Raw genomic sequence first — 24,586 nt, 5'->3', positions numbered from 1 at the left:
AATGCAACTGAAATGCAATAAAAGATTTGTGTAGTGTATAGAGAAGGTGCTGTGACTGATCAAATGTATGGAAAGCGGTTTGTGAAGTTTCAGCTAGAGATTTTTCGCTGGATGATGCTCCATGGTGGTCAGGTAGACCTGTTGAAGTTGATGGAGATCAAATCGAGACATTAACTGAGAACAATCAATGTTCTACCATGTGGGAGATAGCTGATTGTCAAACTATCCAAGTCAACAAAGTTATTGGTGAAAATGAAAAACGTGTCTTTTATTTTACAGAAAAAAATGGACTTCATGGTCCACCCAACATTTGATAACGGAAACCACCAGAATGTGCTACTTTATACAAATGTATTTCTAAGAGTGGGACTGGCCATGTTTAAGTATGCTAGAAAAACTTGAAGGGAATCAAGTGGTGCGATTTTATTTATTTTGGTAAAAGCAACCAAATTTTAGTTGCACAAATATAAATGTATATTAGACATTTGAGAAAATCCAAACGTCCCGAGGTAACTTGAAACAAAATAAACTGTTTAAATCAGAAATGCTGCTTTCCTCGCCTACAGCGCTCTTGCAAACATGGTGAACATTCCTAAAACCCACAGGGCCTTCTGTAAGAAGTGTGGCAGGGATCACCCCCACAAAGTGACACAGTACAAGAAGGGCAGGATCCTTGGTGTGCACAGGGTCAGTGGCGTAATGATGGGAAGCAGAGTGGCCGTGGTGGGCAGGCCAGACCAAGCCAGTTTGCTGCAAAAAGGCTAAAACTTCATGTGCAAAGACTTGAATGCATTGAGCCCAACTGCAGGTCTAAGGAGACGCTGACTATTCAGAGAGTCAAGCATTCTGAACCGGGAAGAGATAAGAAGAGAAAGGGTCAAATGATCCAGTTCTAAGCTTCATATTTTGTTTTATCATGAAGACAAAATATTGGGGGTTTTCTTCAAAAAGAAAGAAAGAGAGAGAGGGGAAAGAGAAAGAAAGGAAGGAAGGAAGGAAGGAAGGAAGGAAGGAAGGAAGGAAGGAAGGAAGGAAGGGAGGGAGGAAGGGAGGGAGGAAGGGAGAGAAAGAAAGAGAAAGAAAGAGAAGGAAGAGAGGGAGGGAGGAAGGAAGGAAGGAAGGAAGGAAGGAAGGAAGGAAGGAAGGAAAGAAGGAAGGAAGAAAGACTATAAGACTCACAGTTCTTTTCAGTTAATTCTTGCCCTGGCTTAATAAATCAGGTAGTAATTACTGAGGGCCTAGGTACTAATGCTAAGCCCTGGGGATTTAACAATGATGAACACATTGGATGGGACTCCTGCCCTAAGGTAGCTTATAGTTTAGGCATTAAACAAGAAATCAGACATTAAAAATTGGGCTATGAAGGTCAAGTGCCAGGTGACATGAGTATGATGGGGGACCTAATACATACGTGATAGGCTAGGAAGGAGTCTTTGCCGACATGCCGGTGAAGCAGTGGGAGGCGTGAGGAGGGGGAATGGGAGGTGAGAAAGAGCCTGGTAGTTGCAGCGATGGAGGTCCTCTGAGCTGCTGGCATGGCGTGAGGAGGAGGAGCGGCAAATGAAGCAGGGAGGTGGGCCCAGCAGTAAAGCAGCCTCATTCGGCATTTTACTTTCCATCCTAAAAGTGATGGGCTGGCAGCCCTGAAGAGTCCTCAGCACAGCCGTGACAGGACACAGGCTACGAGAGGGTTCCCTCGCTCCTCTCGCCAGGGCCAAGGGGACCCTCTCATGGGGCCTTTTGGTTGTTGTTTTTAAATTCTGTTTTCTCTTTTTAAAAATATTTTGTTTGTTTATTTTGAGAGAGAGGGGAAGGGAGGGAGAAAGAGTGGGAGAGAAATATTAACATGTGGTTGCCTCTCACGTACACCCCTAACTGGGGACCTGGCCTGCAACCCAGGCATGTGCCCCAACTGGGAATCAAACCAGTGAGCCTTTGATTCACGGGCTGGTGCTCAATCCACTGAGCCACACCAGCCAGGGCTTGTTTTGTTTTATTTTAAATAAAGATTGGCTAGCCCATTCTTACCTTCCATTAGTGTAAAAACAATCAGGCTTTCTAACAGCTTCAAATCCATCTGGGTTCATTGAAGGCATGATGTGAATCCGGGTACTATTGATTAAATTTGTGATTTCAGGGTCTTTCCCATCACTGGTTACGAGATATTCAATTAAATGTAGCAGCAGTTCCCGCCCTACAGTCTGTATATGGGAAAGGGGTATTATTAGGCCAGAGGAAAACAAGAAAAACAGTCCCCAAAGCACAAATTCCCCAACAAGGGCACTCTACACACGGTACATACCAAAACCAGTCGTGATAAAGAGGCCACTCTTTCTCAAGCCTGCCAATACTCTGGCAAGTGGCAATCAATCACAGGTGTGTTGAAAATTATTTGTTAGTACAAGTTCTTTTAAAAGTTAATGAAAAAATACCCATCTGTAAATAATTTACTTTTCTTTAAAACATTTTTTATTTAATTATTTTTAGAGAGGGGGAAGGAAAGGAAAAAGAGGGAAGAGAAACATCAATCGGTTGCCTCCTGCACTCCCCTGACCCTGATAACCTGGCCCATTGCCAGGCATGCGCCCTGACAGGGAATCGAACCAGCGACCTTTCAGTTTGCAGGATGATGCCCAGCCCACTGAGCCACAGTATCCAGAGCTATAAATAATTTCCTTTTTAAAAAAGAATTAGAGTGAACCCAAAACACTAATTTAAAAGAACACATGTACCCCCCAAGTTCATTGCAGCATTATTTACAATAGCCAAGCTATGGAAGCAGCCCAAGTGCCCCTCAGGAGAGGAGTGGATGAAAACATTGTGGTACATGTATATACAATGGAACATTACTTGTCCATAAAAAAAATCTTACCATTTGAGACAGCACGGATGGACCTAGAGGGTGTTATACTAAGTGAAATAAGTCAGTCAGAGGAAGACAAATACCATATGATTTCACTTATACAGGGGTTGGCAAAAGTAGGTTTACAGTTTTGTGTACGTGAGTTTATTTTTGTATCATTATTGCATTATTTGGTACGAACAACTGTAAACCTCCTTTTGCCCACTCCTAAAGAGCAAAATAAATGAACAAACAAAATAGAAGCAGATTTATAGATACAGAGAACAGACTGATGGTTGCCAGAGGGGAGGGGGTTTGGAGGCGCTGGGTGAAAGAGGTGAAGGGATCGAGAAGTACAGATCGGCAGTTACAAAGCAGTCACGAGATGTAAAGTACAGCATGGGGAATATAGTCGATCTTATTGTAATAACCATGTGTGGTGCCAGGGGGATACTAGAAGTATCTTGGGGACACTTTGCAAAGTGTGCTGTATGCCCGAAACTAATATAAAATAATATTGAATGCCAAAAAAGAAAAACTTCGTGTCACTACCTTTCTAGACATGTTTCTAATGTACATTAAAAGAAAAGCATGACTATGAAAATAAAATGGTCAGTATACTCACCTAGACTTATGTCCCAATGACTGATAAACTGTGAGAGGTCATGCTTTACAATTCCCGAAGAAGGGATTTACTATTTTTCTTATTAAAAAACAAAGGCAATTCACATTTCAGCCTTATTAGAGAAAGAATGGATGAGGCAATATTGATTACTCCCTTTAATCCTGGGTTCGAGGAATGTTTCTGAGTAAGCAATACGTACCTGCCATAAGCTCAGATGCCGTGAGCGGGCAGGAAATGGGCAATGGGGCGGGCAGGGGCACAAAGAAGGACAATGCGCAGAGCACTGCTGTTCGCAGTGGGCAGGAAGAATGCTCAGTTCCCCCTCCACTGCAGGAGCTCACTGTTGTGACAAAGATGGGCAATTCCTCCATGCCCCTCATTGGCAAGCAAGCGAAGAGACCTCATTTTATGAATTTGTTATCTGAATAAACATAGAATAATTGGGACTAAGAAAATTTGGTACATGTGCATTACATATTTGTAGGTAGCCATAAAATTCAGAGTGGAAATATATTCAGTTCTGACTTCAGTTTTTTTCCTATTCATTTCTATTTTTCCCCCTACTGTGAATTTTGTTTTTGCAATAAAAATTACCACTTGAAAAAGTCCTTACGAACTGATAACCAGAATAGTCAAATATCAAGTTCACCAATTATTTTAGTTTCACTTGTTTTATTGCTAAATCCAAGTAAAATTAAATCTCATATTTACTATGTATTTAAAAATAACTTGTACTATGACATACATTTTATTTTATATTCTTTCATTCCCTCCCATTCTCTTATTACAAATACATAGATATCTTGAATAATGTTTGACCAATATTAATGATGGTTATTTTCTAGTGATGGTATTCTGAATGATTCTTATTTCTTCTTATTTTTCCAGTGTCACTTTTAAATTAAAGAAAACTTATGGTAGTGAAAAAAAACCAATAAAATCATGATTTCTTTAAAAGAAAAAATGTGTAATAAAGATATTTTCTGTTTGCCTCCATATGCCAAAACAAATCACAAATTCCTAACTGCAGAGGATAAATAAAAATCTTGGAAATACAATAAAGAACTAATGAAGAGTCAGATAATTTAAAAATGCTGAGGTAAACAGATGAAATTTCAGGGGAAGTTAAACAAAGTCCTCATTTTTGTTGTTGGGTCATATTTTTGCTGCCTCTGTAACAGCAGATTTATGCCAAATAATATTCAAATTAATTCTTCCCAACCTTAATATAAATGTCTCAAACACTCATGTTTTATGTATAAACTTCCCTTCATTTAAAATTGTCTTGAAATATGAAACCTTAGAGAATCCAAATTTTAAGAAAGAATGTGGTCAGTCTCCAGTAGCTTAACCAGCCTTACTTCACTCAGCCCGTTACTTCCTTGTGGGGAAAGAGTGGACTTAATGAGGGAATCCCGAGTGAAGACACTGAAAGGCTGGATGAACGCACCAGCTTCTGGAGCCTTTCACTCATAGTTCATCCGGTAGTTAAAATGGAAACACCCAGAAAACAGAAAAGAACTATCGGTTTTATTTCGGTTCAGTCAAGTTGGAATTTGTTAGGTAAAATTGAGTGAGCTCTTTCAAGAATGTGTATAAAGAATATAAACACTTTGCCCTGGCTGGTGTGGCTCAGTGGATTGAGTGCCGACCTGCAAACTAAAGGGTCCCTGGTTTGATTCCCAGTCAGGGCACATGCCTGGGTTGCAGGCGGGGTCCCCAGTATTGGAGGGGGCACTTGACAGGTAACCGCACATTGATGTTTCTCTCTCTCTCCCACCCTTCCCCTCTCTAAAAATAAATAAATAAAATCTTTACAAAAAGAATGTAAACATTTTTTGTTATTAGCAATCCACAACATAGTCAGTGTGTTGTGTGAGAGTGAGCGTGAGAGGCAGCACAAAAATGTCAACTCTCCTAGTGACAGAATCTGTTGTTGCAATGCCACACTGTAACGCAGCTTCTGGGGGAAATATCAGCCTGCCAGTTCTGAGGCTGCACCACAGTTTTAATTCATGTTACAGATTTAATTCATGTGTCTGACTGATTAGCAAAGTCCTTCTTCAAATAGCCTAACTATTACAGTATCCAGCACACTTTTACCTGGCCTCCCAAAGTCAGGGTTCCACTTCCTGCCTATATGGTCCCATAACTCTCCACGCTTATGCCATCCTAACACAGTTCAAATACATTGCAATGGCCTGACCGACCTTGACCACCCTCCCCCACTCCACCACCTAAATTCCATGAGGGTAGGGATCCCAATGGCTTTCTCTGTAGCACTGGCGTCTTACCCAGCTCCTGGTATGCCACGTACTCAAAAATCTCTGTTGACAAACCCATTACAAGGTCTAGACTATTCCAGGAAGGAACTTTCTGAAAACATGAGGACATAAGGCCCTTAGTGAGGGAAGATGTACAAATGCTCAAGTTATTTCACTTGAAGGATTTTCAATATTGAACACATTTTATAGAGGTGGGGCTAACCATTCTGGTTGTGATGGGGACTCCCAATTTCTGGTCATCTGGGCCAAAATGGAGATAAAGAAAAAAGATAGTTACATGAGGAATTAAATACATGTCTTAAAGGAATTAGATACTTCCTCTGAAGTTTAGCTCTGTCTAAATCCAAAAAGAAAGTGTTAATTATCCAAAGCCATACTGCAAAACGGAGGACATTTTGCTGTCAACTAGGGAAAAAACCTTGGGAAGCAGCATTTGGAAGGACAAGCTTTACTGCTTTAATTTTTTGCTTCGTTTTTACTAAGTTCGGCACCTCTACAGCCTGTGGACTACACAGCCCCGATTTTCCAGCACGGGCACAGTCGCAGATGGCTGTCCTGGCGCTTCTGCAAACATTGACATGCCCTCTAAAAACATGTAGATATGCAAACTGCACCTCGTAAACCATCTCATACCCAGACGTGTGTGAAAATCATTTATCTTTTAAAGTTGAACAATATGGTCACCATTATCCAGAGAATGCTTTTCCCTCAGCCTATCTACCTGGACTACTCATACAATTAGCTATGTGAATTGATGCCACCAAATGTGAAATTCTAAGTGTGAGGTGGCTATTTCAAAAGTCTATACCCAAATAAACCATCATAGTAAAAATAATGCATTGATGTTGAAGAAACAGAAGCTCAAAAATCATCAGAATTGGCAATTCAGCTAAGCTTAACAAACACATATGGGATACTGACCCTCACAATACTCACGACCATGGGCCCTGAGGTCAAAGGCACCTGTGAACCCAGCCTCTGACCTGCACTTTGCCTGTGACTGGACTAGTTTGAAACTATTGGCACGCAACTTTTAAGCACATAGGTCTCACTTGAATACATATTTCCATTAGAGAGGAATTAGACATGTCTTAACACGTCTAGAGATTACCCCAGTGTAAGATTTTCTTTTCTACAAAGTTTTTTAAAAGTGGAATAGAAGACAGGCACAAAGCAAAGAGAGGGGAGGGCCTGAGGAAGGAAGAAGCAGCGATTTCCCAGGCTTCTCTCCTGTACCCACAATTAGGCTGGGGGTATTAGTTGTTCCCAGTTTCAGGGCAGGGCCCCAGTTAGGTAAAGCTCTGATTGTAGATACTGGGTTATACTTTACTCCAAAGCCAGCCAGAGGCAGAATGAGGTGGAGGGGCAGGGCAAGGAGGCAAAGGCCCGACTCCCAAACAATGTATCTGTGGAATGAGGGACGGGCACAGAGCCCCACTCAGTGTGTGCTGGGGTCGTCCCTTATGATTAAAAACAGTTGTTTGGTCTTCAGGTGCGTCAGCACTGCCACTTAGGAGCTGGCTTGAGTTAAACCTGGGACTGGGGCTTCTCCAGCGCAACACACCAACGTATGTGCAAAGGACTGGGTGGTCTAGAAAGACACCTGCTGGTCTTGTTAACATGAGAAAAGCAGAAACTCAGAGCTATTTCTCCCATATTCTGAACAGCATGAACATCAGGTGACACAGCCTCCTCAAATGTCAGCTAGCTCCCCGGTGTGGCTCCAGAGCTGTCAGGGAGGGGAAGCAGGGAGTAGGAGCAAGAAAGGGACAGAGAGAGGTGACTGGGAGATGTTCATCCCAGGGCTTCTCGGAGCTGGCTCCCCTTTTACACGGTGAACCAGCCCAAATCTTGTTGTCAAATGGCACTGGAACAAGAACGTACCCATCCAAACACAATTAATTTAATTTATTTGTAAAAATAAACCATAGATCTATGTGGAAAAAATAAAAACAATAAAAACAGAATATTCCAAAAGCAGCAGAGTACAGGAGGCGGAGCTGAGGCTCCGGCTCTGGGTTCAAGTTGCGTAGGACCCAACACGAACCTGGACTCTCTTCCAGGCAAATGACTAACAGACCGAAAGCGCTCAGCGTGGTCTGTGGTCAGGGCACACGGGCTGTTTTCACTGATGGCCTGCACAGCCCTGCAGAGGAGGTAACGCGGCCCCGATCCGTGTCGCTTAGCCAGCCAGTGTCATGCAAAGGCTGTGAGCCAACGGCAAGGTGACCGAAGACAACAAAAAAATATGTATGAAACAAGAGTAGATTTAACTCCACTTCTTCTGTAATAATACTTGCTTGCAGACGCGGCCATTTTAAGCTGGTTTTGCTGCTCACAGTTGGCTTTTTGCCTTCCAGAGTGTGGTCAGGCTCCTCAGCCTGGACCCTCGGCGTCAGCCAAATTAACCCATCTGCACAGTTTCTAAGATGCATTTTGGCCAAAAAAAACTTCACCTAAATCCAACAGACTTTTAGATCTAACTTCTCATATGAAGTAAACAGAGGAACTAGAACCACAAGTTCAATGATACAATAAGGAAGGAAACAAAATATCCAGAACATGGGACATTCTGCAAGACACCTGATCGGGTCTTTGTTAAGTCTACTGTCGTGAAAAGATTCCTTAGATGCCAGATTAATGGAGATTCAGGGGATATAGCGACCAAATGTGGCACATGATCCTTATTTGGGCAATTTGGGGGGACATTTTAGGACAATTGGAGGAAGTAGAAAGTGGAGAATAAGGTGAAGATAAGATAAAGATTTACTGACAGAAAAGGGAGTTAGTATTAACTTTAAATAGCAAATTAGTGTGCTCATTTGCTAAAAGTGCAGGCACACACATGCACATTCACAAATCTGGAATGATAAATAGTAAGGAATTAACAGTCCTAATTTTGGGAAGGTCAGTATACAAGGTTTCTTATTTGCTTGTCTGTATTTTTTTCTAAGGTGTATATACGTTGATTTTGTAAAAATAGATTATTTTTAATTTAAAAAATCTGATTCTAAAGCAATAATGAGGTACAAGGCAGGTCTGATAATGGAATTGTGTCTTCCTGATGTTGATGCTGCTGTCATCTGGCCGTGGCATTAGGTGTGGAAAACACACACACACACATACACACACACACGGGGGTGGGTCCAGGGAAAAAGAGGAAACACTTTGTTTTTTTCTCTTTAAAAGATTTTATTTATTTATGTTTAGAGAGGGGAAGGGAGGGAGAAAGAGAGGGAGAGAAACATCAGTGTGTGGTTGCCTCTCACACACCCCCTACTGGTGACCTGGCCTGCAACCCAGGCATGTGCCCTGACTGGGAATCAAACCAGCGACCCTTTGGTTCACAGGCTGGCACTCAATCCACTGAGCCACACCAGCCAGGGCTAACGTTTTATAATAGTGTGGTTAATTCTGTCCACCATGCTACTCTGCACACGTGCCCCCAGCTGGGATTCTCCAGAGGAGGCCCGGAACTCCCAGAAGAGCCATAGACCCTGAGGTCAGCATTCGAAGTTTGTGCCAGAATATTAAGGACTCTATCCCAAGAAGGTTAAGAACCACTGCCCTAAAATATTAACTGTGTTGCTTTTTATTTTTTTTAAAGATTTTATTTATTCATTTTTAGAGAGAGGAAAAGGGAGAGAGAAAGAGAGGGTGAGAAACATCTGTGTGTGAGAGAAACATCAATCGGTTGCCTCTTACACAACCCCAACTGGGATCCTGGCCTGCAACCCAGGCCTGTGCCCTGACTGGGGGATCAAACTGGTGACCTTTCGGTTTGCAGGCCGGTGCTCAATCCACTGAGCCCCACCAGCCAGGGCCTATGTTGCTTTTTAAAAGTGGGTTTTGAAAATGTTCTTTCAAAGACAAAACATCTGGGAGAAGAAGGATGAGTAAAGCAGTTGGACCCTGTAGCTCCTGTGACTCCTCTGCTCCCCTGGGTTAAGCTGTTGCTTTCCCCAGCTCCTAGTGGCACCAGGGCGGTAGAATATACAAGATCTCAAATTCAGAATGACGAGTGTCTCCATGGTCCCTAGAGCACACAAACCCTGCTCCCAGGTGGGACACACAGAGGGTAGCAGGACTTCAGGTCCGAACCCCAAAACCCACTGGAACTTTTCCCCCTGCCCCAACTCAGCCCTCAGATCAAAGTGAGCTGGAGAGCCCTGATTTGATGGGATACCTTAACTACCTGGGGAGCCAGATGCTGGAAATTTGGGAAAGTGCACAGGAGGAATAAGCAAATTCAGAGCTGAGTGAGGGAAAGGACTCTTGCTTATCTTCGGAAATTTCGGTTCAGAGGATTAAATTTTGAGCAGCAGGCTGCACCCTCTGCAATGCCAGGAATTCAGTAAATAAATGACTGGAGTGTCATATATCTCTGATTAAAGATGGATTCCATGGGACCCTGATCAACAGGGAGAGGAAGTCTGGGCTGCTGTCTGGAATGAATGGTTGTTTTATTAAAAACAACTTTGGTCAGAGTCCTAGAAATAGTAAGTCTTCTAAGGCACAGCCCATTACGCTCAAAAAAAAAGTCACAGGGGGATTGAACTTCCACTCGCCTACAAATCAGGTTCAAAGATCAGTCCCTTGGTTGGAGGCGAGTGCTTGCATCTTAGCTCAAGATGCAAGAAGTGCCCTCTCTGGGCAGGACAGGTTGGGCAGCATGCCTGGAAAGGGCAGGCTGTGTGTGTGTCACGAGGGGTGGATCCTGTTTCGGGAAAGCCCAGGTTTGGGGAGGGTTAAGCCAGGACAGGAAGCTCAGCATTTGATTAGAACATGCCGCCCACACTATTGCGACTTCAGAAGTGTTTTGACAAGCCAGCCAGTTGTACTTACTGGATATACATTTACTTCGACATTCCTTAAAGTTAGGTGTGTTTTACAGTTTGTTACACACTATTCCTACAGGAACTTTCTCTAATGTGATGCCTAGGAACTGTCTTCCCTTCCACTTGATCACCTAGTTGTATGGAGTCCTGGGGAATGGAAAATACTACAGTTGTCATATTCTTAAAATACTCCGAGGAAGTAAGGCAAGAAATAGCGGTGAGCGTTTTCAAATGCCTAGCAAGAACGGTAGGGCAGGTAGAGTGGTAAAAGGGCATTTTGCCAAATATAAAATAAGTAACAGAAAACCAGAAAAAATAGAGTTCCTCCTGGCCAAGTTGGGAAAGAGGCAAGACATCACAGAATTCATGTGTTTGTAGATGGTGGGTATGAGAGAACCCTAACTTTGACTGTCTAAAACTTGAGCATTGAAAACATTGAATATTAGATTAAGAACAAGTGACAAAAGCTTTCAAAAAAACCAGATATCACGAGTTTGGAGATCTACTTGGGATCTTCTGATCTGCAGGTTTGAGTTCAAATACAATATAGCTCCTTTGCTGGATCACCTCCATGCTGACCAGGAGGCGGGAAATTAACCCAGGAAGGGGTTCAGGGACTCAGCTGGCAGCTGGCCTTCGGCACCACTGGTCTCCCAGCCCCCAAACAAAACAACCTTACAGGACTCTGGGTAAACCACCAATGATGGCTGGGCACCGGTTCCTTATTTTCTCAGAAGGCCTAACAGGAAGACCTGTCCAGATTCTCTGCTATAATTTGTGCTGCCTCCTTGGCATTTACACAGAGTTCAAAAGACCCCAGGGGATGTTTCCGTGGTGACATTTCAGATGTTCAAGCCCCATACATACCTCATCTCCGTGCATATTTGCCACGTATTTGAACTCTGGGATCCCAATTCTGTGTTCCTTTGGGGAGCGACCCACAACAAGAACCCACAGGTTTCTGCCTTTATAGGGAAGAAAAAGATCGAAAAATAAGTTGTCTTTTAAAAGGACAAATAACCTCTGGGAGAGCGACCAAAGGAAGCAGACGATGCTGCTTCTCCCACCTGACTACTGTTTCGTGACGACTGACGTTCGTGACAAACAGCTGCATGGTCAAAGTGCTCCTAGTTTACTGCCAGCGCAAACCCTTGTGACTTCGCACAAATATTTAACTTACTATATTAAGACATGATTTTTAAAACCCGAAGATTTATGAGGCTACATGGATTTGATTTTTCCAAAATGCTTGTATGCTTTGCCCTGAGTTTCTCGTGCTTTATAGAGATGATCTTGCTAATTCACACAATTATACAAACTTACATTGCAGTTGGCGGTTGACTGGGAGGGTGCCGTGCCTCTCAGGGCAAGGAAAGGGGAAAAGAGCAACAGCCATGAAACATGTAACTCAGAAGGGAGCTTGTCCTTCAGGTGAGAAATCCTAAATCTTGTCTGCAGATGCTGATGGGACACAGCTCCTTGGCAGTGAGTGTCCTTAATGTGCCGGATTCTCATAAAGTAAACTGGGAACCACAGTGCATCCTAATAACACCTCCAGGAAAACGCTAGGTCCTAACTGTGTCACAGATGGTGCGATGCAGGCAAGGAAGGGCAGGGACTCTAGATCGTTGAGGATTTGCTTTGTGCGTTCATTACAGCTGGTTCCCTGGTTCACATCATCTCAGGTAATCCCTCAGGTAAAATAACTCACCGAGATGGATTTTTAACCAAACTTCACAAATGAGAAAGCTGATCTTCAAAAATTATTAGGTAAACTGCTTGTGATCACAAAGCCAGCCAGTAAGAGGCTGGGATTGGAGCCCCAGAGCCAAGACCTGAATCTTGCTTATTTGACTTCAGTTCCAGCGCTCCTTCCACTAATGAAAGCTGCCCGTCCCTCAAGTGGCCTGGTTTCCTAATCAGGAAAATGAAGGGGTCCCTTTCAATTCTATGACTTTACGGCTCTTTGAATGCAAACATTTACAAATTAGAGATTGGGGATTGTATGTTTGATATCTATCACATGTATACAAAGTTCAAATATTTGTGATGTCTTAGCTTTCTGTGGAATTCAAGAGCCCAGAAGGGAATTTCACAGCAGCTAATGGGCTAATGTAGAGGCGGTTTCTGCAGAATTTCAGATCCAGGTCCTTAGATTAAGGGTCCCACAGCCTGGGAACACTCAGTTGCCGTAAGGAATCCAGTGAGAAGCAGATACTGGACTTATCGTTTTCATCATTTATTCTTATTGTAACAATAGGGTGATGGCTTTAGATTTAGTAACTACAGGAATTCTCAGAAAATGACCCCAGAGGCAGTTTATCTGACCTATGCCTCCTGTTCAGTGCAGAACATCCGTACATCCACTTACTTAGTACTACTTCCCCTGGGCAGCGAACCAGGGGATTGGACTGTACAGGTAAGTCCTCTATGCCCAGTGAGTTTCTGATCTAGTGGAGAGGAGCAACATGCAAACATGTGATTACACTAGACTGTGACATACGATCACAGAACTGTGCATCAGGTACTGTGCGAGTAGAATACAATGGATGGTTAACCTGTTCCAAGGATGGGGACCATGTAAAATTTTACAGGTGTAGGGTTTTAGATCTGATGTTTCAGTGGGGTTCAGGAGAATGAGTTTGCCATGTGGACCAGCACAATCCACCTGCCAGAACCATTTCATTAACCAGAACCTTCCATTCCTCCATAATACCAACTCTCAGGTCATTCGGAGTTAATTGTACAAAGTTAACCTTTTCATGTGAAGCAAGGAAGAGCTTTTTCAGAGGACAAGCTATCAAACCTGGCTCTTTAGGTTTCTTTCTGGGGAATTCTTTTAGGTGGCAATTCATGCTTTTAAAGCTAAAATAATCACAGATTTGTACAGAATATGGTGTAGTCCCCTCATGGGCAAGAGGAAAACTCCAATATCATCTCAACATAATATTTACCAATTGTTATACTTATACCTCTACATCTGCAATGCTGGCCTGTTAAAAAAAGGAGAGTGTATGACGACAAAAATATGACTTGACTGGATAGCCAATATTACTTAGTTTAAGGAAGGAGAGAAACCAAACAAGTAAAAAAAAAAAGAAGTACTTTGATGGGAAACTCAACTTCAATTTTAGCACAAATGGCCCCGAAGTGAACTGCAAGATGAGAAACTCACCTTGAACAAATCTCAATGGCACAAAGTCTGAGACAGAAACCCAGCAGTAAGTCCGGAAGATATTCACACAGTGCTTTAGGAACCCAAGCCTCCTGAAGGGTTTTAAGCACCCTCTCCAACAAACACTGGCTGTCTTTGGTTTCGACCAGGGTTAATACACAAAGGACAAACTACTTACTTTCCACAGCCTGCTTGCCAAGGTAAGGGTAATTTAAACAAGATTGTTTTTTTTCTGTCAAGGTTGGAAAGGTTACCTTTATTCTCCAAAGTTCTTGCTAATACCAGGTGTGCTTAAGAGTTATGAATTGCTTGGTTTCTTTCTCCTCATTACAAAGTAAACAAAACATGGATTCCAAATATCTCAGTATCTGTGTTCAGGAACTCACTAGGGGCTTGACAAAATCCCAGGGATGTGATGCGGGTGCCCCGCTGGGTTTGTCTGGAGGACTGTGGAGAGTCTTACAATTCAGAAGTCTGCACAAAGATAAGGAAACAGACAACAAGTACCACAAAATTCTATAGGAGTTCTGAAGAAAGTAGGAGAAGCTCAGAAATTGCAGCACAAGGTCTTCCCAGATAGTATCCGGCCATGTACTATGAAAAACAGAGACATTTATTGAAGAAGATACAAGATACAAGAAACACTGTACTTAGGACAATGATGCCTCAGTCCCCTTCAAAGTAGGCACCTTGGGACCTCACACAGTTCTCCCAGTCACCATCAGCTGCCCCATCGTATTTTCCTGAATCTCATCAATGGTCTGAAATCTCTTCCCTTTCAAAGGGGATTTTAGTTTTGGGAAAAGCCAGAAGTCACAGGGCACCAAATCTGGGCTGTAGGGGACTGAGTCACCTGGGTGACTGGGTGATTTGATGTTTTGCCAAAAAACTCCACATAAGATGTGATGCATGAGCAGACATGTTGTCATGATGAAGCTGCCAATCACCAGTTGCCCATAGCTGCACCTTCTGAATCATCTGAATAGTTTCCGCGGAGGAATGTTCAAGCTTAATGCAAAATCTGATGCAGATTCGTCGCTCTACTCATTCAGTCATTTTGAATGTAACAGCTACACAGTACACACGCTCACTCAATGGTGTCTACCGCCCCCACTGACTAGTACAGTGAAGTTGTCATTGGTCATGCATGTGCATTCCAGTCCACTCTCCTTGGCTGCCAGGTTACATCGATGTCCCGCAAACCATTCTCATTAACAATGGTTGGACTTACCCTGGACGTGCCTCATACAGCTTCAACAGGCAGAAATGGGCGGAGTGTCATCCCCATATCAGAATCACCTGGATGTTTGTGACAAGGCCAATCTTTGAGCCTCGTCGCCTAAACCCAACCGTAGGTGGGAAGCCTGAAGCCTGCATTTATCAGGCTCCCTTGTTGATTCCGAGGCCCATTGAAGTTTGAAAACTGCTGAGACTGAGGCAGGGAACATCCGGATAGATTTGGGAGGCAGTGAATCTTTAGGTAAAATCATCTCATTTTACATATAATAGTGAACATGTCTCTATGTTAACAGATATAATTCTACTGCACCTTTTAAAATGGCTGCTCAATATTTTATACGTGAGTGCACTGCCATTTACACAACCACTGCTCTGCTGGTCGGGGTCCAACAGCACATGATTTTATGTAAATTTCAGCATGCCCACTGAACCTGTGTACAGAATTCGTACCATAAAAACCTTCTATCACGTAAAGAAATCAGAATGCAAAGTTCTACAGAACTATACTCATGTAGAACAGATTTTACATTAAAATAACCATGGAAGTAAATGGCTCCATAGCATATAAAGCCTTAAGTTAAATAATGGATGAGCCCCTTAAAAGAAATATTTTTAAAATTGTGTTTTAAAATAAACCAGATACATTATGCTCAAAAAAGAAAAACATTGAAAATGGCACACTGTCAGTGATAAGGGGCAAAGTGACAGGGTGATAAAACCAAGTACATTTTTTTCACTTTTCCATATTGCTGATGTTTAAAAAAACCCCAAACACTATCATTCATTAAGTCCAGATGCTACACGCCAGGCACTATGCTAAACACTTGTTATTTGACCTTCACAATTGCTTCTGTGTGTGGTGGGTGATAGCCACAATTTATTGTTGAGGAAACTGATTTAAGTGGCAGAACTAGGGTTTAGCCCCAGGTCTATCTGATTTTAAAATCTGTGCTCCTCTGGATACTCCAGGCTGCCTCTGTTTCCCTACAGGTGCTAGGTAGGCCAGAGCCGAGCCCACTCGGGAGGGAATGTTCCCAAGCACTTCTTTCTGTATAGAGTGGCTGTGGTTTGCTCCTGGAGCAAGATGCAGGCTGCTCCCTGGCTATAGCTGACTGAGCCCGGACAAGACGCCCGGACAAGGCACGGAGGCCTACCCTGCAGGGACATTCCCTGTCGGAGCTGATGTAACAATGCTATCAGACTATCTCTGATCTGGGAGTTTCCGAGGGACATGACTGGAGAGCGGCAGAGACCCTGCCTGGGTGGCCCAGTCACCGAGGCAGAGCTGCAGAGATGATGAGGCACATTCCAGTTTTTCATGAGGCTTGTTGTATGTATGTCTGACCCACGAGGCTCTGCTATCCAGAGGGATGGGTCTGCGGCTGGTTCCCCAAACCTGCACATTTCTGGGTACCCCCACCATTACTCTTTGGCCTAAGTCAGAGCCTGAGAGAGCCTGCCCGGCACGCTGAGTTTCAGTGTCCTCGTACATAAGTGTGAGCAACAGCCCTGTTGCAAGGCTGGTGGACGGCTGGTGAGCTCCTTGCAAGAGTGAGCTGAAGATCTGATACCGAACCGTCAATCTCACGCGTGCATGTTCCCATTACTGCACACACAGAGGCTTATCACACAGCTCACAAAATCCTACGTTAAATAACGCATGAGTCCCTAGAAGAGCTGAAAATAGCGCATAAAGTCAGGTTATAGACTCAGCCTCCAAAGTTTATATCTGCTCATTTATAGTGGCTCATTATAACAAGAAAACAAACACTGGCACAAAAACAAGGACCAAAAGCATGGGCAAAAGTTTCCAGACTGGCTACGCTTGCATAGCAGCATTCACAGCACAAAGCATTTTGTGTAAATTCACTTAACGATGACCACCATAAGCAGTGGGTACTGGGGTTACCCTTTCACACAGGTGGACACAATCTTACCTAGCCTCATCTGGCAGTGGTTCCCAAAGTGTGGTCCTTCAGCACCACCTGGCAACGTGTTAGAAATGCACATTCTTGAGCCCCATCCCTTAAATGCTGACTCAGGACCTGGAGGTGAGGACTAGCAGTCAGCGTTTTAATGAGAATCCAGGGGATTCTCACAGCACAGCCCAGAGCGTCCCAGGGATTCTCATTCACACTAGTTTAAGAACCACCATACCAGGAATGAAGCGGCGTAGGCTACCCACAGGAGCTGCTCTGTTCCTAACCACCCCGCTGCACTGCTCTAGCCACCTAAAGATGGGAAATATCAAAGGCAAAAATCAAACAAAAATAAAAAAAATTCACCTTACCGATAGGCTGATCATGGACAGCCAACAAATTACTATTAAAATGCACTGAAAACACCATATTAAGAAGGAATACCACAGCAAGACACCACTGGCGAAACGTAACTCCTGGAACTTTTTCCCTGGGTAACCTCATCATACCTGCATGCACCATCACATGGTGTTTGTATGTGGATAGATATGATTCCACGGCTCAAATAATGCTTTGGATTCTAGGAGTGCAAAGGTGGGCATGAATTAAAAAAGAAAAAAGGACAACAAAAGCACCTAAATACTTGTCATGTGGTAAGGAATGTGGGGCCACCGCAAGTGAGGGGAGCAGGGGCGGCCCTTGAAGGGTGCGCTGAAACACGGAGGTAGACAAGGGTAGGCCAGGAACGTGCTGGAGCACAGGGCCTGATGTCAGGCACCGGGGACTGGACGGCAAACACCAGCCATCCCCCAGGTGTGAGGCCACGCCAAAAGCCCCAGGCAGCACCGCCACCTGCAACTGCAGCCTTGATGGCCTGAACGCAGCACTCCCAGACTCCTTTGTGGAAAATCAGATACTTCTCCACTGTGTAAGCTACCCTCCTGTACAAGGGCTTAACTCCTCATTTTCCCATGCACTCATTCAATGAACTTGTACTAACTACCTATCCTGAGCCGGGTGTTAGTCAGCTGAAACAAATTCGAATCCCTCACTGATTATATTGCCCAAACCCCACCCACTTTGTATTTCAGACATCGTTATCATTAAAAACCACAAAGTCCAAAAGAAAAACAATGCTTGATAAACTCTCTATTACTCAGGAGTTAATCTAATGTGAGTCGGATCACATGGCTCCCCTGCCATCAAGATAGTGCCCGAGCCCCTCAGCCCGGCACATTAGACTTCCCAGGGACTGTCCCCTCCCTGCCCCGAGCCTTCCGCAATCCCATACACCAGCATCTAGCTATTCTGTTTTGTTTTGTTTTGTTTTAAGATTTTAATTATTTTTAGAGAGAGGGTAAGGGAGGGAGAGAAACATCAATGTGTGGTTGCCTCTCCTGTGCCCCCTACTGGGGACCTGGCCCACAACCCAGGCAGGCTGGCACTCAATCCACTGAGCCACACCAGCCAGGGCATAGCCATTCTTAATTACATGTATTTTCAGAAAGAACCAACCATCTGCCTTATCTTTAATGCATGCTCATTCTTCTGCATGGATAGTCCTTAGTCCACCTGATCAAAGGGGCAACTTCCACTTGCTTTTCAACACACAACCAAAAGCCCCCTCCATCCAACACCTTTTTTACCGTTTCCCTCCCTTGGTCTCATCCCGTACCAGCCTAGTTACTCTCCCTTTTGAACTCTGACAGCACTTCTGCAACCCCTCTCCTAACACTACTGAAAACACAGGCTTTCCTGCCAGCAAGGGATTGTGCATCTCTGTGCTTGGAGCACTTAGTGTCGTGCATGGCACAAACCTAGTAGATGATCGATACATATTGCTAAATGAATGAAAGCCTGGATACGTCGGTAAGCAAATGAGGAAGTCCAGTTACATCTGGGGTCACCTCTGATTCAGAGATTAGGGAATTTTCCAATATTGATGAAAAAGTCTGCAGCCACACTTCAAAGTGCCATCTGAGATGAGCTCTGAAAATGGCCCAATTTTCTAGATCAATTCCAGAGTAGATGCACCTTCTTGGAGTACTTCCGTACAAAAGAGTGCCGAGATTTAAGCCAACTGTGTGGCTTCAGGTTAGTCTCTTCAACGTCACGGGGAGAGGAGATTTCATCTGCTTGCACATTTGCGCCCACGGCACTAATGTTGTTAAATGCCTGAGAAATGTAGATGTTATGTTCTGTTTTATTTCTTCCTGAATAAGGGGGTGGAGAGGTTTGGGGAACTCAGTTTCTAAGTCAGGGATTCTTGTGGTTGCTCAGGGACATTTTGCTTTTTAGGGGATAAAAGGAAAGGAAAAATCTGAAAATGCATGGAGGTGAAATACATTTTCTTTTCTTCTTTTTTGATTTCAAGAGAGTCAAGACTCCCAGAGAAGCAGAGCAGCTATTCTCATTAATCAGCAACCATCAACCAAAAGAGGATTCTAGGAAGTTCCTCTGCCTTCGTCCTCTGCCAGCTCAATCCGCTCCATCACCCCACTCTGTTCCCAGGTCAGAGGCTGACGAATCTGTTCTCTTTCCTCTAGAAATTTTAATTTTAAGAAAAATAAATCATAAAATTATAAGAAATTTTTAAAAAGTGAGTTCTAAAAACCAGCCGTAATTCTCATGTCCCAACGATTATAATTTCTCTGTTCCCTTTCTAGTCTTTTTTTCATATAGAGACAGGAAATTTGGTTTTAAATCCCCAAAGTGAAAACCTCTAGAGGCCTCATGCTAAAAAAAGCTGAGAACTTAGCTTTTTGGTCCCTTGGGAGAGAAGTCAAACATAATCAGATCATCTTATCTAAAAGAACAAAAAGTACTTAAAAGAGATTTTCTAATGGTATTTTAAAAGATAGAGTAATTACAGCTAACACCATAGACGTATTGTCCATTTGAGGGTTCTCTTTTAGGGTCGGTCGGGGGCGTTCGGGTTCAGTGTTGATGTTTTGGTTCCATCTCCCCAGTCGAAGTTTTTACTTCTTATGAGTTCCTGCTGTAATTTATGAGGAGGTTGATTCCGATCCATTTGTCCCAAAGAAAAGACAGTTTGTTGGAGGTCTGTTTATCCTTTTGCTTGTCTTTGCCACTCTAACGACGCATCTTTTAGTGGCAAGACATAACAGCAGTTAATTTTCCATGTCCTCACGGGCTGCTCTGGAGAATACAGCTTCTTCTTTCTGTCATCCTACTCCCCGAGTTTGTGCCCTAGAACACTTTCATTTGAAAGTGGTGCTGGCCAGAGTCCCAATGGAGGGATGCTGAGCTCCTGATAACAGTAGCCCTGACATTGTCAAAGTGAGGACCCTTCAGGACCGACACTTAACAAAGGTGGACTTCTCCCTACTGCCACTGTCCTGAGACTTCAATCTCACAGGCAGCTTGACAGCCTAGTAAGCACATCTAAACCCGTGTTTCAGCAGCACACTGCCTGCCTCAAGACAGCATCTGCAATTTCTTAAAAGATACGCAGGATCCCCTGAGGGGCACCTCATAAAAAGATGATACACGCAGGTTCCAGAATCAGACTGCCAGGGTTTAAACACCTCACCGTGCAGTCTTGGGCAAGTTGCCTGATCTCTTGGGGTGAATCAGTTTTCTCATCCGCGTTATGGGGTTAATTTTACCTCTGTGTTATGGGGTTCTATCTCACTTAGCCCTCACAATTTTCACAACAGGGCCAGAAACGTGGGGAGCTCATGCTTGTTTGGGGACTGGAGTGCACAGAAGGGGCTGATGACAAAGTATAGGCCCTAGCAGATGACACAGTAGTAGAGCAATTAAAGAAAAAAATCAAATATAAACGGTGCCCATAAAATATAGAGGCCTCGTGCCAACAGGCGGCAGAAACGTATGATCCAGAAGACCTGCAGATCAGCTCAGATGGACCAGACACACTGCAGACGTTTTAATATTGAAGTGTGGATTCAGGAGGCGGAAGGGGCTACCTTGAGAGAACCTGTCCTTCAAAATCTATTAGCACAAAATCTGTCGTAGTCATCCCACCAGACATCAGGTGGATTTACTTTTTAAGTCCAAGGACAGCATCTCATTCAGAATTCCCAGGACAAAATGCCTGAGGATGATGCTGGGCCTGAAAGCAGGTCACCTTGGCTAACTGCATTGAAATATTAACTATAAACGTGTCTTTTAGAATGTTTTCCTATGTGGTCTGTTGCCAAAGTGACTGAACCTATCACATAGATTTTAACTATCTCCAGGCATACCCAGGTTAAGATTTCCATACCAGCTCTGTTGTGGAGAGATTTCAACTCATTACTGTATGAGGGCAACCTGGGAACTTGTCGATGAGGGAATGGTTCATTAGGAGTCAGTCGGTGATGTAGAACTGGTTCAATATGAGCTCGTCAATGGCAACAAAAGGCAGGGGAGCTGTCCCAGATTACGAGACTAAAGAGGTATACCGCTATATGCAATGTGTTTCCAATCCTTGGTTGGATTCTAAGAGGGGGGAAAAGTTATAAAAGGCATTTTTGGAACTACCGGAGACTTTAAATTTGGAGTATATTGTTTATTGAATGATCATTATTTTTCTTAGTTTAATAATGGTGTGTTGTGGTTAGGTAGGAAGAAGTCATTTTTATTTTTTATTTTTTTAAGCTTATTTATTTATTTATTTGTTTGTTTGTTTATTTATAGATATAAGAGGAGAAGGGAAGGAAATAGAGAGGGAGAGAAACATCAGTGTGTGGCCACCTCCCGTGCACCCCACACGGGGATCCTGGCCCACAACCCAGGCATGTGCCCCAACCAGGAATGGAACCGGCAACCCCTGGTTTGCAGGCCGGCACTCAATCCACTGAGCCACACCAGCCAGGGCTAGAAGAAGTCATTTTCAGATGGTGCATCTGAAGTATTTAGTAAATAAGCATGTTATTTGCCATTTCTAATATTTCAGCAAAATTTGTAGATAGAGCTCATGAGAGAGAGACAGAGAGAGGGAGAGAGCACAAGCAATGTGGCAAAACAGTACGAACTGATGGATCTACATGACGGATCTACTGACTGTATATTTATTTAACTACTTTTACAATTTTTCTATAGGCTTGAAATTTTTTTTACAAAAAAAGCTGGGGAGGGGGAAGTTTTAAAAGAGATAAAGGTAAAACAATCACGGCCTGCTCTTGTGGGTGGCTTCTGGCTTCAGTAGCTTGTAGAGGTGGGACGCAGGATCAAGAGAAGTCAGAGGTGGTCGCCTAGAACAAAAGGTGAAGCCCTGAGGAGGGAATGAGGCCCCCAGGTGAGACATTCACAGGCTGCCTCTTCCCCTTAAAAACACTCTCCTAGAAAAGGGGTTAAGAAATTACTATGGAAACTACCCAAAATGAAGGCACATGAGCTGATTAAATCTCCCTATATATTGAGAAAGAAAAACCATCTTGATGCAAACGTGAATGTTGACCAAGGACAGGGATTTTTTTTTTTTTAAGACCAGAAAAAAATCTACAAAAATATTTTAAAATTATATACTTTATGTGATCATTCAGCCTTCTGGTCACCAAGTCATTCGTCTAGCAAGGTCCAAGCGATTAACATAGGATAAGAATAAGGAATCAGTAAAGCCTTCGTGTAGGGCAATTTAATCATGACTTCCTTCTCTTCCTCAACACTGGACATTGGGTCAGGGAAAGTAGAAATGTAAATGATTGAAATTGTTCTCTCTACCTCGATTTGATTTCCACTCCCCTCCAGGCCTTGTTAGAACAGACCAGCAAGACTATTACAGGAGGTGGAGGGGAGGAGAGGCCGGGTCAGTGGCTACTGAGAGGGACCGTGGGAGAAGAAGGGCCTGAATGTCTCCCGGCCTGTGAACTCGGGCTCAGGAGAAGCCCTGCTTTATCTAGTGGACATCAGTGAAGGACAGTATTGGTGGCTTTCAAGCATTCTTTCAATTTATTCCTTAACAAAGCCATAGCCTAAATTGTGGTCAACAATTTAAGAAATGATATAATTACTCAATATAATTACTCAACCTCCTTCAAAGGAGTGCTAAAAATGACACTTACTTCATTTCCATTTGTGTTTTTAACATAGCTAAGAATATGAGCATACCTAACCCTACAGTTCTAGATCACTTAAACCATGAGCTGGTGCTAATGAATTTCTGTAACAAAGTAGTATGTTACATTGGCTGTACCTGTTGTTGTCAACTCAACACAAACATATTTAAAACTTAAAAAGCAAAACAAGAACCAGTGCCTACACATTCATATCATTGCAACACCCCACTTTCAGAAATCATCAACAGATTTCTCAAGCTTACAAAGCAATTGGAAAGGATGCCTTCTGCTGATCCATTCACAATGATCACTCACTGAGGGACACCACACGGTGAGCTGCTTTAGTAGGAATTTCTATTGGTTTGGGACTTTTCCAGCATTTCACTGAGAGTTTCATTATTAGCATTAGGAAGGGGGTAGCATATTCAAATGCTGTCATAAGCATGGAATCTGAGGAAAAACTCAAAGATTTCAGGAAGTCATACCTACTTAAAATGCTGATATTTCACATAATTTCCAAAGTTATTTTCATATACTTCATGTTATTTAATTTTCAAGAGAAACCCAATGAGTTAGATAAAGTAGGTATTATCCTCATTTTACAGATGAGAAAATAGGCTCAGTCAGCCTGGATTTGAATTGGTTTTTTGTTTGTTTGTTTGTTCATTTTAATTCTAAGATTAATGTTTGTCCCACCTTGCTCCAATGCAAAACAGAACTTCCTCTGTAACCAATAGATACTTAACTTTTTGAGAACAAAGAACTTGAGGCATCTAACTCCTAAAACAAAACAAGAGCTTCATCTCCCATCTCTCTCTCCCCACCCAACAAAAGCAACTGTTAATAAGTCACTTCTCCGATAGTGGCATTAGACTCACCAATGAGAAGATGCTTTCAGGTGTTTACTCTGCTCTGTGTGTGTAAGAGCTCAGAGACAATCACTGGTTACCATTCAAAGCCACTGTTACCTACAAAACAGGCCTGTGCACACATAGACAAGAGACCAGCATTTGTTTGGGAAGTGGCCAAGTTTCCCAACTGTTTCTCTGGCTGTATGTTCATAATTGATTGTGGGCTCACAATACGTCTTTCCTAAGCTGAGGACCAGAGCTTTAACAACGCCACCTCGTACCATAACTGCAGCGTTTGTCTAAAGGAGCAACACTGACTGTTCAGGCTCTGAACTGTCTGCCAGAGCAGACCCAAGATTACACACAGGTGCCACCGACAATGAACATTTTAAGGTCAAAATATCTCCCAAGCCCAACTCTTCAGCTTCATCAAGCTGTACAATTGGCTTCATCTCATATCAGCTCCTACCTGAAGAAACAAACGGGTTGAGAAATGCCCATTTCTGAAGAGGCATGAGGAAAGGCAGCTGTTAATAAGCCACCTGAGTTTACTCACACATTAAAGCATAGCTTATCTTGATCTCTGTTAGTTTGTATCCTTTAATTTCACAAAGGATGTGAGGCAGCTTGGTCACGTAGCACGCTGCTCCCTGGCGAACTATGCTCCAGGAAGAGTGGGTCAGATGCCTAGAGTTGATTTCATACACATAAGTGTACGATGCCAGTCAGGCCTCTTGCTAGGCGCCACGTTTCCATGGCCTGTGACATAGGAACCTCAGCGAAAAGCCC

The 24,586-nt window shown here is 43.3% G+C and overlaps 1 protein-coding gene across 2 annotated transcripts in view; it reads right to left on the bottom strand.

The window, feature by feature from the left end:
• CPM (carboxypeptidase M) overlaps positions 1-24,586 on the bottom strand; it is a 73,895-nt gene that overhangs the window by 21,629 nt on the left and 27,680 nt on the right. For both annotated transcript variants that reach the window (XM_024576188.4, XM_045184638.3), the window contains exons 3-4: positions 11,458-11,555; positions 2,029-2,201 (exon numbers count right to left, since the gene is read on the bottom strand). In XM_024576188.4, the coding sequence (XP_024431956.2) occupies positions 2,029-2,201; positions 11,458-11,555 (271 nt within the window). The remainder of the gene's footprint in view (positions 1-2,028; positions 2,202-11,457; positions 11,556-24,586) is intronic.

Source organism: Desmodus rotundus, chromosome 3 (assembly GCF_022682495.2).
Source record: "Desmodus rotundus isolate HL8 chromosome 3, HLdesRot8A.1, whole genome shotgun sequence".
Classification (NCBI taxonomy): domain Eukaryota; kingdom Metazoa; phylum Chordata; class Mammalia; order Chiroptera; family Phyllostomidae; genus Desmodus; species Desmodus rotundus.
Note: the sequence above shows the minus strand (reverse complement) of the source record. Positions and strands in the feature narration are given on the sequence as shown.